The following is a 12,969-nucleotide window of genomic DNA, read 5'->3' on the forward strand; positions in this document are numbered from 1 at the left end:
ATGCCCATAGATGCCCTTCCTAATGGAGGGGTCAAAATCATTTGGGGTCCTAAGTTAGACTAGAGGACAACTTGCTCACAAAACTCTGTTCAAGAGTTGCTTAGTAGCATTCTGCTTTGGAGTGGCAGCTTTTTCAAGGGCTCTGGTAGAGAGCCAGTATCTTCTTCCCTATTTGATCTCTGACCATATGGCATTAATTTATGCAAAAGAACCACTCAAACCGAACAGCATTATCAGAGTAATTAAGTCTTTTTCCTCACTCACTACAATACTCCTTATTTACTGCCAAGCATATCTATAAGCCTTAAGCTGAAATGCTTGCCAAAACTCAGCTTAAAAAATACAGGCATTCTGGTTTGATACCCTGAATATCTGCTCATCAGGAAGCAAAAATGCTCTTCAGAGGTTTCGAAAGAGTTCTGCCAAGTTAAAGTTAGCATACCTGGTACAGGCCTAGAAAGGATTCCTTCTTCCTTTTTATGGCTTTAGAAAGCCCTTGACACCCTGGTGGCTACACCAGTGACTGTGACATACTTCAAAGTACCACAAACGGCAGAGGAACTTGTGATAACCCCTTACAAGGTTTACTCTGACCTCCCAACCTCACTCTTCCCATAGGATAGTAAAGCTGCAGGCAAGCAGCTCTGAGAAATCTATTCCCTCATTCTCATTTGTTGTCTATGTGGTCTTACATTCAAATACTAACCGTTTGCAGGTGCTTCCAAGGGAACCTGGTGGATTCCAGTTCGCCCAGCATCAGTGTAGAGCTGAGGTACTGACTGATCTAGGGCAGGAGCTGGCTCAGTATATGATGGATAAACTTCCACGGGTGACGGGGGCAGCACTGGCTCTACATACATCATGGGAGGCCAATAGCTCTGATGGTAATACTTTGAGAAAAGGAAAAATGATACAAGGTCACTCATACAACCACAAACTCTCCATTGCTCTTCCAAATCACTGCTAGCTTCAGATCTGAAGTTAGAAAGAAGTACATTTCTTCCTTTCTAGACCCTTAAGACACTACACATGCCAAACACCTCAATACAGCATACCAGAAAAGACACTGCAATACCTGCAGCAATAGCCACCTCACACATTGTTGTGTCAGAAAGCTCTACAGAGAGACAAGATTCCCCCCTATCAACTTTGTCACAAACAGATTTTTTCCTATTTCTTCAGCTGCAGAAGCTGACATGACTTCCTCTACTTTCCTGAGCAGCAGCACTGACACAGTATATGCCTGCTGGTGCAAAGACAACTCTTCAGCACAGCAAGAGCTCCCAGAACACAGGCAAGTTGTGCTAACCAGTCTGAACACAGTTGTACAAGTCCTAAAAGACTCAAAACACGCATCTCTACATGGCCTTTGATGTCTTGTCTAAGTACACATTTTCTTAAGAATGCCTGAGGTTCCTTCCCTTGCATCTTCACGGAAGAACAGTACTTATCCACCATTCTCTGCAAAAACAAAAGCGAAAACAAAAACCACCACCATAATCTAAGGTAAAACAACTGAACATGCATGCTAGTGTGCTTCACATTTTGAGTTACAACTTCACGTCCTGAGCTATACTTTTATCTCCACCAAACAAGCCTGTATGTTTTAAGTCAGGCGTGCAGGGCGTGCATTTAGCACACCTGGAAATCTCAAATACATCAGTGCATTTGTCAAGAAAATCAGCAGGTTTTACAGGCAATTTACTGTACATTTTAAAAGCACTTACTTGCAATCCCAGATTAAAATAATACCGCAAGACCTTTGCATCTGAAATTAAAGGACGTGACATTAAAGAACGAAAAAGTACAAACTGAGAAGCAGAAGAAATTTATGCACATTAAGAGCATTTTATTTTAAGTTACTCTTACTTAAGATCTTCTGACCTAGTTTTGAAGGTCCTCCCAAACTGCTGTATCAAGTCAGAAAATTGGGGGGGGGGAGTTAAGGATTATGTTAATTCCTTCCCTTTCCACACAAGGGTGCTCCATTCCCTGCTTTCTTGCAAGTAGTCTTTTACTTGTTTTCCATGTACTGAATAATTTGCCCCCAGGCAAATACATAATATACTGAGAAGGAATCACAGATGTGTGAAGGAACTTTGAAACCACACTCCAAGAACAGCAGGGGTCTGAACTTGGAAACACACTTCCAACTGTCCAAAACTGAAGCAGTTTTAAACCTTTAAAGCTTGAGCACTGAAAAGAAAAGAAACGTACGTTTTAATCCCGTGATGCAGTTCTGGAACTGTGCAGTTCTCAGAAAAACTGTTGATTTCTCAGATTCAGATACAGATTTGTTTTAAAGGCTCAGGAAAAGCAAGTCACTTCTTCGACAGCAGTAGGTCTGCATGTGAGTGCATGCACACAGACTTTGCTTTAGTACCACTGGACACTGAAAGGGAAACCAGGGAGACAGCTCCAAAGGACCAAGCCACAAAGAACTTCAACTTGACAACACCTTCAGAGTTACCACATACACCATCTTGTCACTTCCTACCTAGATCAGGGCCTTGGCTCCACATTGCTGCGCTGTCCACCCATCCAACACACACACCAACCCTGCATGTTGCATTTTGCTGCAGGCAAGCACAGCATCAGAAATGCAAACCCCAACCTTGAAATACACAGGATTTGTTGCTTCATTGCTGTTGCCAATTCTCAACTCTTTTCACTGCTCAGCACATTGGATCAGGGCAACAATTCATGCAGTTATTTTAGGAAGTGTGCACAGGTCCTTCCTTACATCTAACAGCATTAAGCTTAACTCCCCAAAGTGCTGGTGATTTGGCTGTGACATTGACCACAGCCAGCAAACATTATAAATAAGCCTCACATAAATGCCTATTTTTTTTAGTATCCAGCTAAAACTGCATCTACGTTTGGAACAAGTTGTTGGTGAATTTTTTAACCTGATTTTGTTCTTCAATTGTTTATGCAAATCTATGCAAAAGAAGCCTAAGAGTGCAATGAAACAGCTGCTTCATAGCACCGATAACAGTACAAAGGAAGAGCGGGGAGACTGAAGTGACAAACTGATACTGGAAATACTGACGTCTGTGGAATGCTGGAACAGAAGCCAGGACAGCAGGAGACCAGTTTTTGTTTATATTCCTCTTTCAGATGTCTAGAAATCAAGTCAATCTTCACTAAAACATGACTACCTTATGAAGCAATAACTACCTACTCTGAGATGGAAACATGAAGACCATGTTGAAGGCTGAAAAACCTCATCTTAGATGCAAGCAGGACAAAAACCATGACAGAATTTTTGCTGTGCTGATGGGAAGCTTTGGTCAGTCCTGAACACTACTGCAGTCTCTGGAGCACAGTAATATCAAGCAGTCTTTTACCAACAGCTCCTTCAAATACAAACACAAGAGAGTAGATAAGGCGTGGACATCTAAGGTCACCACATTAATAAACATGTTTCAAAAGCCCTAAGCACCACTAAAAGAAGATCCAAGAGATGAAGACTGGAACAAATGCAAATGTACCAAGTAATACTAAGGCACACAGTAGGTTTTCCTCCCAGGTCCAGGATTTAACTCTGTTGACAAGTCACACTCCCCATCTATACGAGGCCTGCAAGTATCTTCAGCAAAGCACACAGAACTCTAGGTCAAGTGTACCAACATATTCTGTACTACAGTCCAAAGCTTCTGGATTTCTGAACTTAAAAAGCCACACGTATTATCCTGCAGCAGTGTGACAACGTAACTGCTACATACAACGACTTATTAACTACCAACCTTAAAATCCTTTGGAAAAAAAAAAGGCTTCCAGAGTTTATGCCAAAAAGAACATGGCCAGTATCAAACGGAGTGACTCAACTGAAGAGCCACAGGCAGGGCCTGAAGAGGTTATTAATCCACATCCACTCCAGATTCTTGTCAGCCCACTTAACACCCAATTCTCCCAAGTGCCAGAAGCCTCAGTTAAGGGCATTCAACTAAAGCTGAAAAACACTAACCCTGATGTGTGCATGGTATCATCTAGAGCAGTACTGCTGCAGCAGGGACTTGGAAAACTGAATATTCAAGACTAACACCAGCAGGAACTCAGAGCAGGGGCAAGAAAGCAGAGCTCCTGCAGAGCACACAAGTGGTACCTGTGAAAGCAGCAGGCCTTTGAGCAGCCTCACCACAGTGTTTTGGGACCTGCCAACTTCTGACAAGCACATCACATGGTAAATGCAACTGAAAGAATCCATAGTTTTTCAGCCCAGTTATTCTGCAATCTACCAGATGTAGATACCTGCACTGCAGATATCAAGAGCAGCTCTTTATCTTACCTGAATTTAGCCCTCTAGGATTAGTAAATCGAAGAAAGCCCCACACAGGGTCAATAGAGCCAAGTTAGATGGCAACACATTGAATCCAACATAAAAACAATTTGCATTACTGAATTATTTCATGGTCTATCTTAAAGTAATAGATTTCAGAATAAAAGCCAGAGGCTTTCATTGCATCATTCTGATGCAGTGAAAGCTACAACTGGCAGATAGCTAAAATTCAGTCTGTTACAAGGATGAGTTTTTTTTTGGGAGGGAGCTGGGGAAGAAATCAAGTCAGACAGTGATAGTGAAATTACACTTTTCAAAAGAGTTCAAAAAGGAACACCTGGATTTTACAATCACTACAGATATGCAGCCAGTTCCTTCCCTTGCTTGCCCCCGAATGAGCAGCTACTCTCTACACTAGAGAACATGGTAGGTTCAGGAACTTGAACTAAAGGTGGTAAGTCTGATAAAATCCCGTAATCTGCTCTATCTACAGCTATTAGAACAAGCCAGCTATGATGCAGACTTTCAGTGTATAGAGGACATTAAAAAAACCCGTGTACTTTAACCAGCGTGCAGAGATACATCAACTACTTGATCAACAAAATCATGAACAGCCAGTTTTGGACTGCTGCTCTTAAGGATAGGCTACAGCTTATCTGCCTCTTGAGATGTGTGCAATGATGCAACAGTGGCACACTTGGGCCTTACAGCATTCCTCATCTAGAGAAAAATAAGTTATGTAGCTTAACAGCAAGCAGCACCATTTTTCCTGTAGCTGAGGCACTTAGCTTGATCTCTGGGTTATCAGAGAAAGCTCTGTGAATTACAGGCTCTATTTAGGACTTGTGAACCATAAAAATGAGAGAATAAAGGGATAAATTAATAACAAAAACATCAAGTGTAACAGTGCCGTTGCATAGCTTAGCAAGCTCAGCTGTCTGATGTAATCAGTATGCAGATATTTTTATATTGTAAGAGCAAACTGACTAAAGATTACCACTTTCAAAATGAAGTCCATCTTCAGCTGATAAAGCCAAAAGTTGTTTCTGAGCTGCCCTGCCGGTAGGTGCTATGCTGGTTTTTGCATGCTCACTGCTTAACAGCCAAAATACCAGTTAGGATTGTGTTGAAAGTGTAACAGTACATGAGAAGGCTATGCACACATGGAACAACATGACCCTGCATTTTATCCCCCATTTATACCACCACAGAATGACTTCTTGGACCTATACAGGAGAACACCGCAATATGCCACTCAACTATGCAACAGTATGACTATAAGGAAACTGTTTGGGTTTTTTTTTAAATCAGCTATCAGCCAAACGATTCCTCCACCAAGAACCAGCACAATACAGGCCAAGCACCCCCTGCCTTGGTACTCATTTCTTTAGATGCTGTTTAAGGCTGTGGTAATCACATACTTGAGTCAGACATGAACTTGCTATACAGAACTGGAAATGAAATTGGTTTTAGCAGAAGCATCCATAACATTATTTCTCACTCCCTGCAAACTGCCAAGAGCCATTTCTTCTCACTATAGGTATTCTGTGAAGTTTCCATGGAGAACACGAGTCAGAAGCATGCTGAAGAGCAGCAGTAGTAAAAGCACAAAATACTGTCATTACCTTGAGGCAGATCACTGCCATTAGGATCACAAGAGTAAGGTGGAAGAACGGCACCAGCTTCTCCCACCTCACTGACTGGAGGAAGAGGGGCTGAATAAATTGGCAATGGCACCAAAGAAACTGCTACAATTAGAAGGAAACAAAAGTCAGCTTTGCAATGGCACGTCAAATGAGCGAGATGCTAAGTCACACGATTCAGCACGCACTTCTTCCTCATCTCAGTGCCCCTCAGTACAAACTTTAACAAAGTTCTCCTTAGTAATCACTTTAAAAGAAATCCAAAGCTTTTAAAACCAGATGGGAAGGTTCCAGTCTCACAAGCCTGAACTGTATGTCTGTGTGCAAGCTTCATGTAACTAAGCAGAGGAGCAAAATAAGGGCCACAAAAAACATATTGGGCATTTGTGTGGATCCTGAACCATGACAGCCAGAGACTCTTTTGGAAGGGACAGTAAAGCCTCAGGACCAGCATCTTAACTCAAGATGATAATTAACTGTAGGAAACTGGGGAGAAGGGAGCTGCCAGGAACTTCTGCCTTCTGAAAAGAGCTGTCTAGCACAACCCTTGGCATTGGTGGCTAAAGGTGGTGAAGGGGGAACCCAAATCAGATACCTCCAGTTCCCATGCAAATTCAGAGGCAACTGTATCCTTCAAAACACAAAAGCAAGAAGTGAGCAGTGAAGTTAAAACTAATACTAAGTCATTTTAAGCCAAAGCAAGTGATCCATAAACCTCAGACATCCAAGTCCACAGATGTAGCATGCACACTCTACCTGGCCTCCCTATAGAAGGGGGAGATACCACAACCGGCTGGCCTGCTGTTTGTGGGGGAACTGGTGTTGTGGCACTTGCTGGACTGGAGGCAACAGAATTTGAGGAGAAACCTGTAGCTGGAGCAGCATAAACAGCTGTAGAGGTTGAGATAGCTGCAGAATTCACCATCACCTGGAAAAGAGTCAGAGTACTCACAGACAACTTGCTTTGACAAAGATTATAGAAACGTCACATACTTGGAAAATACTCACTTCACATAAATGCATCTTGGAAGTCCTAGCTGTAAGGCAGCTAGCTATCCAAGTTCTCTAAAAATTGGCTTGAAAATACCAGCTGCAAAGCATCTTCTCACCCTTCTACAAGAAGCTATGAAGGGGCAGGTAAAGGGAACCCATCTACTGGCACTAACTGAGCAGAGTGGTTGCCTCTTCACAGGGCTACCACATAAAAGTACTAGATACTACCTTCTGGGGACAGCTGTGGGAAGCCACTCCATCTTGAGGTGACACAGAGACTGCCCCTTCTTCCTGAAGGGATTCCAAAGCAAAGCATGGTCCATTTAAGAGGCAAAAGAAGTCCCAAGGCACACACACTATACCTCTATTTTTAAAGGTTTATTTATGGACTATATACACACACAGGGCATCTTTGGTAACTTGGGCAAAAGCAGTTTTATTCTGACAAGCACAGGACTGGCTTTCACACCACTGCAGACCAGCAGGTGACTAAAGAGTTAGTTTCAGACTACAAAAAATAAGAATTCCACAATCAGGTCTATCAGAGGTGACATCTCTCCAGTCCCACAGTGGAGGAGTAAGACTGACTGCAATAGGACTTGAAGGGTAGCATGATAAAAGCAAGTGCTGTCAGGAGCAGAAAAAGTAAACAGCACTCAACTACACACTTTCTCTCTGCAAAGGGGAAAGTGGAAAATCATTAATTATCCTGTGCAATGCAGACTGTATTTGCAGACTCAGATAAAACCCTCAATATTTAGGGAGGAAAGAGGTGTGTGTTTGTGTGAATACATAAATAAAACCACCATTCCCTTCTTTCAAAAGAGGTCTCTGACCTACTATGTTATGCCTGGATCCAAGGACAGTTTCTATGAAGAATGCCACACACTTCAGGGATTTGTAATCTGAACAGCCAGTGACTAAAGCTTACCAAGTTTTCCGTAGGCTCTGCTGAACTAAATACTGTTGCAGTGTCACAGTCAGGATCTGGAGGGCATTGGCAAAATTAATTGAAAAAAAGCAGCATTAAATCTAATGCTTCAGAAAAAGATCATAATGAGTGCATTACAGTCAGCAAGCATCCTAGCAGTAAACACTCAAGTTTTACTAACCTGGAGATGCATACATATATTCATCATGGAATTTCCCTACAAGGGAAAGAACAAGATGCTTTGATTCAAAGGGAAAAAGAAAACAGAAAAGAAAAAAAGCTTAAAGCTGAAGTTACCAGAATTACATGTCAGCGTACCCATTAATGAGCTGCTTTCAGGATCATCATCTTTTGTGCAGGAAAGATATAAAAACTCTCAAGATATGCTCATTTTGTTATTCGACCAAGTATTAAGGTTGCCGTTACCAAGTTTATACCATGCACTCATGCATTTTTTGGCAGCAACATGGCCTGCTGCAGACCTACCTAATCACAAAGGTGATAGCATAGCAAGCTCAAACAGAAGTAACAGTTCTAGCAGACAAAGAAAAATACTGTGCTCACACAGGTTTAAAGCTCCTAAAAAACAGATCTTTAGGAGATGCAAGGTACCTACTTTGACAATTTGAAGATCTTCTAAACATTGTCTTTTCTGTTTACCCAACTAATCCTTTAAGGACTTACCACTTTCACTTGCTTCTTCCTCCTCACAGGAATTCAGGATCTGCTTGTTAGGCACATCTGAGTTTGGGCCTCTCCTTGCTACCCAGAATCCTGCTGTACCATGGATAATGGGACCAGGGCTACCCTGGCTCTAAAGAGCAAAATCAAAAGCATGCATTTAGAAATAGTTTAAACCCTTTCCATGCTCTACACACACACACACAGTAGAAACAGGCTAGCAGGCCGAGACTGCTACAACCAAATCTTACTAGAATTACCGTATGTGTGCCCATTCCTATGCACTTTGATTGCAGCAAAATGGTTACTGACACATTTCTTGCCTTTACCTTTGGTTTTGCCTAGTATACTTCAGGTAATTCACTTTGAAGACCTACCACTGCCCTATGCCATACAGTCAAGTTGTTCCCGCCCAGAACATAGCCAGCTTTATCTCAAGCTCAAAGCTCAAAAGGAATGAGCAGTCCCCAGACAACAGCCAACAAAGACTCCCGTTTTCCTCATGCTGGAGCATTCCCACCACACCACCACCACATCAGTGCATCCACTACACTAATTGCATGGGAAAAGGTTTTCTTTAGTCACAGTTGGCAAATGCAAGTCTGGCTCTTTCAAAAAGCAGCACCCATTCAGGTTTCCCACAGGACTCCTTAACACTTCACACAACATTGTGCTGAAGTCAGTCCTTAAGCTGCACCAAAATTTAAAAGATAGAGTTCTCTGAAGCAGGAATCTAGATGTTCAAGAAGTTGATTCACTCTTTTGTGATGGCTAAGGTGACACCCAACATTCTCCTCAGAAGACATGGTGACTATGAGATCGATAAAAGTGCTCAGAGAGGCTTGTAAGATTTCCAAGGTTGAAGAAGAGGTGGTTAAGTCAGAAGATTCTCCCACCAGGCCTCTAGTAGGATGGCAGAGTTTTCTGTGATGTGCATCTTTCCCCAGGAAATGTTTTATTCCTTGACTAAACAAGACAAGGGAGAGACAGAGAAAAGGCTTTGGCATTGACAGTACAAAGTCACTGAATGAACATGAAAATCTATTCATTAGGAGCTGCAGATATATAGTCTATCAAGGGGATGAAAAGCTAGTGAGCTGTATTGATTTTGTGGTGGGGGAAAAAAAATGCCCCACCACTGCAGGATAATCTGTCCTTATGGCTCAACACTCTTGGAAGAAAAATCAGAGCAAAGATTACAGATCTAGCACATGAGGAAAAACTAAACAATGGCTGCTGCTGGAACAGCCGTGGGCAGACTCCCTCTCTCTCATTCAAATGCATGTCTAACATTCACTAAGGTCACTGCTTCAACACAGTAAAAATTCAAACCTACTAGAGTTTTTCTTAAAAAAAAAAAAGAAAAAAAAGAAAATTTCTGCTTTCCTCATCAGCTACCTAAATATCAATTGATTCTTTGTAGCATATCCAACTTTGTACTAGGGTTAGACTACAAATAAAAGACTTACTTTAAAGTTTAAGACTACACTGAGCCACTTTACTATCTCACAGAAAGACTGCTTTAGAAGAAGTCTGTATCTGGAATTTTCTCCTGTTTCTGTAGCAGAAGAAATGGTTTCAGGAACAACATGTTAGCCCCAAAACATCACAAATACAAATTTACAGGCACAATCCAGGCTATCACTATATGCTTTCTGAATCTAGTTAGACAAATGATAAATTAATGTGGCAAACAAATGAACAGCTTTCTCCCACACTATTTAGAGACAGACATCCACAGGAAGAAGGGATTTTCTTTGTTTAGTTCTCAAACTGCAATGGAAAGGAGAAATATTACCCTACTTCTATGAAAATACACTAAAGAGAAAAATGCTGCTGGTGAGGGGAGGGAGAAAGAAGTGGAATATTCAGAAAAAAAAAGGTTTCAAGCAGGGCTTTTTTTTACAGATCTAGACTCATTTCAGCTATTCCTTCTTGAACACATTCACTGCTACAGCTTATTCCAAGGCAAAAGAAAAAACAACAAAACAAACCTGCTGTGTACTTAGGTAAACAAGTGCTGGTACAGCTCCCAACTCTTTGAGAGATATTAACATATCCTTTGTTAGTAACTTACTGGCAAAGCAGGAAAAGCAGTGTTATCCTCTCCTTCTATTTCATAGAAAGTTATAGTTTCTTCTGGTCCTTGAGGCTGCTCTCCATTCCCTGGCACAAACCCATACTGACACTCCTTATTCACACACTGCATTCGACGGCAGCTACGGCTGTATGAACTTTAAAAACAAGGAAGGAGATTAAGAACTGCCACCATCTGGAGTTTCACCTTCGTTTCATTGCTCAATTTTACTCGGTGCTTTTTGGAGAGGCACAATAAACCCACTGTTTCGTACTGCGCCACTAACAGCCAACACAGCTCTCCATGTGCCACCATCCTCCCCAGCTCTTTTAGAGCAAGATTTTGTGAAGATGTTTATATTCACTTACCAGGACCTGCAGGAGAAATTGCCATAGCTCTGATAGCACCTCTTTCCTGGACTGGGGCAGAATGCTATTTGAGGGCCAACCATGTTGTGCCTGTTTATAAATCGGGCAGATCCCCTAAGTTTAAAGGGTAAAAGATGCAATTACCAGGAAGTGCTTCTTCAGATGGAACTCATTTGCAGATTTACCTACTAAATAGCACAAACTCTCTCCTAACTAGTCTGCAGCAAGAATGGATAGAAAATGAGTGACGATCTCAGACAGGTTTTCAAGGCTGCATACCTTGACATCCCAAATCCACGGTTATGTCTCTGAGGAGTGTTCTGAGGATGATAGGGTTCATAAGGTGGCATGTTCCCACCACCCTGCGAGCTACGAAGTGGAGTGGAGTGCCCCGAAGAAATGCCATGCTGTAGCCGGGGTGGAAGACCTGCCTGACCCCTGCTGTAAGAAACGGTCATAAAAACTTCCTTTCCACGGATTTTCTTAGGCAGTTTCTTCCGTGTCTTTGCATCCATTTCTGCAGTTTCAGTTGAGGACAGAAAAAAAAAAAATAAATATATATTTACACCTTAAACACCTGACTCCAGAGCTTCGTTCTCTTTATCAGTTGAGAAGTGTCAATATTTGGACACTCAGAAAACAGTCAACAGCCTATCGCAGAAGAATGCATTTTAAGTATACCCTTATTTTGAAGGCTCTAGGGGGTATTCTAAGTTCTGAGCAGAATGCAAACATCTCACATGTGAATGCCTTCCAAATTCAGCTGATCAAACCAATGTTCACCAGTGTTAAAATCCCTTTATGAAATCAAACAAATATAGTCCATATTTATTAGCTGGGGAAGCTCTCATCTACCCATTCTCCTCTGCTATGATCAAACCAAACAAGCTGCTTGATTCACAGACCCAATCTCTGTATCTTTTTTTTAAGTGTGAAATTTCTCCTTGGTAATTTCGAGCAACACACTTTGCTGTGTATTTTCAATGCATTTCTTCCTTTGCAAAGACAAATTCATCCCTCTGTCTAAAGGGTCACTTTACATCAAACCCCTGTAGCGACCAAGTTTTATATCACAGCCTTAAGTCACTTCCAGTGTCCAAAGACTGCTACTGTTAAAACTGCCATGAGCTTCTTCCCCACTTCCCCCTGGCTACAAGGAAAGGAATATTGTAGAAACCTTGTACAAACCTATTCCTGAGAAGCATCCACCTGATATTTTCTGATATGTTCCTCCTTTTCTGGTGGAAACCATATTCCAAGCAAGGACAGGTGCTACTTGTGTCACTGGTTTCAAGTTTGTCAAAGGAACTGCATGCCTGCAGGAAGAATACTGATGTTGGTGCCACAAGGATATAATATGTATAACTGCACAACAACGTAAGACAGGAGAGAACAGAAAAACCCACAAACGGGACTGTAGGGAGCTTGGGGAAATAAAGAAAAAATAAATCATCTCTTTCCCTGACAACAAGCACACAATTGTTACTTATTTATTAAACAAGGCAAGCCAGGATTTACGCTCAACACACTGATTTCCCGGTCAAGACTTTGTTCCCTGCACATGTATGCCTATAGAGCTACATCTGAAAGCATGTGACAACACAGGATTTCTGCAGTATGTCATCAAGCTGAATTCTAAGTTTACCCAGAATTCTTGGAGGAAGGTGAATGCTTTGAACAGCAAGGTAGAGGAAGTGATCAGACCCACCAGAAGTGCCAATTATTCAGTTGTTTCAGTACAACGTAAGAACTCCAGAGAAACCAACACCAGAGGGCAATCTGCTTGCTATTCATGAATTAAACCCAAAGTGCAAAAATCATTTCCATCTTTCAGAGAAGAGCAAGCAGCAAGATTTCACAGAATGCATTACAGTAACGATTTTGGTCATTAGAAATGGCACTCCTGAAACACTGCCTTTGAGGGGTGATAGCCAACAAGGAAGCAAAGCTTCACTTTGTATTTGAAAGCCTAGGTTCTCTTTTCAAACTATCTT

General features: G+C 41.8%; 1 protein-coding gene across 1 annotated transcript in view; it reads right to left on the reverse strand.

Annotated features, from left to right (window-relative positions):
• ALG13 (ALG13 UDP-N-acetylglucosaminyltransferase subunit) overlaps nucleotides 1-12,969 on the reverse strand; it is a 28,274-nt gene that overhangs the window by 1,096 nt on the left and 14,209 nt on the right. The window contains exons 16-28 of the mRNA XM_057399430.1: nucleotides 12,164-12,291; nucleotides 11,255-11,492; nucleotides 10,976-11,089; nucleotides 10,608-10,764; nucleotides 8,534-8,663; nucleotides 8,031-8,066; nucleotides 7,850-7,905; nucleotides 7,583-7,593; nucleotides 7,124-7,282; nucleotides 6,682-6,887; nucleotides 5,908-6,030; nucleotides 1,728-1,768; nucleotides 707-890 (exon numbers count right to left, since the gene is read on the reverse strand). Of these exons, the coding sequence (XP_057255413.1) occupies nucleotides 707-890; nucleotides 1,728-1,768; nucleotides 5,908-6,030; nucleotides 6,682-6,887; nucleotides 7,124-7,282; nucleotides 7,583-7,593; nucleotides 7,850-7,905; nucleotides 8,031-8,066; nucleotides 8,534-8,663; nucleotides 10,608-10,764; nucleotides 10,976-11,089; nucleotides 11,255-11,492; nucleotides 12,164-12,291 (1,583 nt within the window). The remainder of the gene's footprint in view (nucleotides 1-706; nucleotides 891-1,727; nucleotides 1,769-5,907; nucleotides 6,031-6,681; nucleotides 6,888-7,123; nucleotides 7,283-7,582; nucleotides 7,594-7,849; nucleotides 7,906-8,030; nucleotides 8,067-8,533; nucleotides 8,664-10,607; nucleotides 10,765-10,975; nucleotides 11,090-11,254; nucleotides 11,493-12,163; nucleotides 12,292-12,969) is intronic.

The sequence above is a fragment of the Pezoporus wallicus genome, unplaced genomic scaffold (genome assembly GCF_028554395.1).
Source record: "Pezoporus wallicus isolate ANWC-B61680 ecotype Strahan unplaced genomic scaffold, APGP_CSIRO_Pwel_v1 contig_13659, whole genome shotgun sequence".
Lineage (NCBI taxonomy): Eukaryota > Metazoa > Chordata > Aves > Psittaciformes > Psittacidae > Pezoporus > Pezoporus wallicus.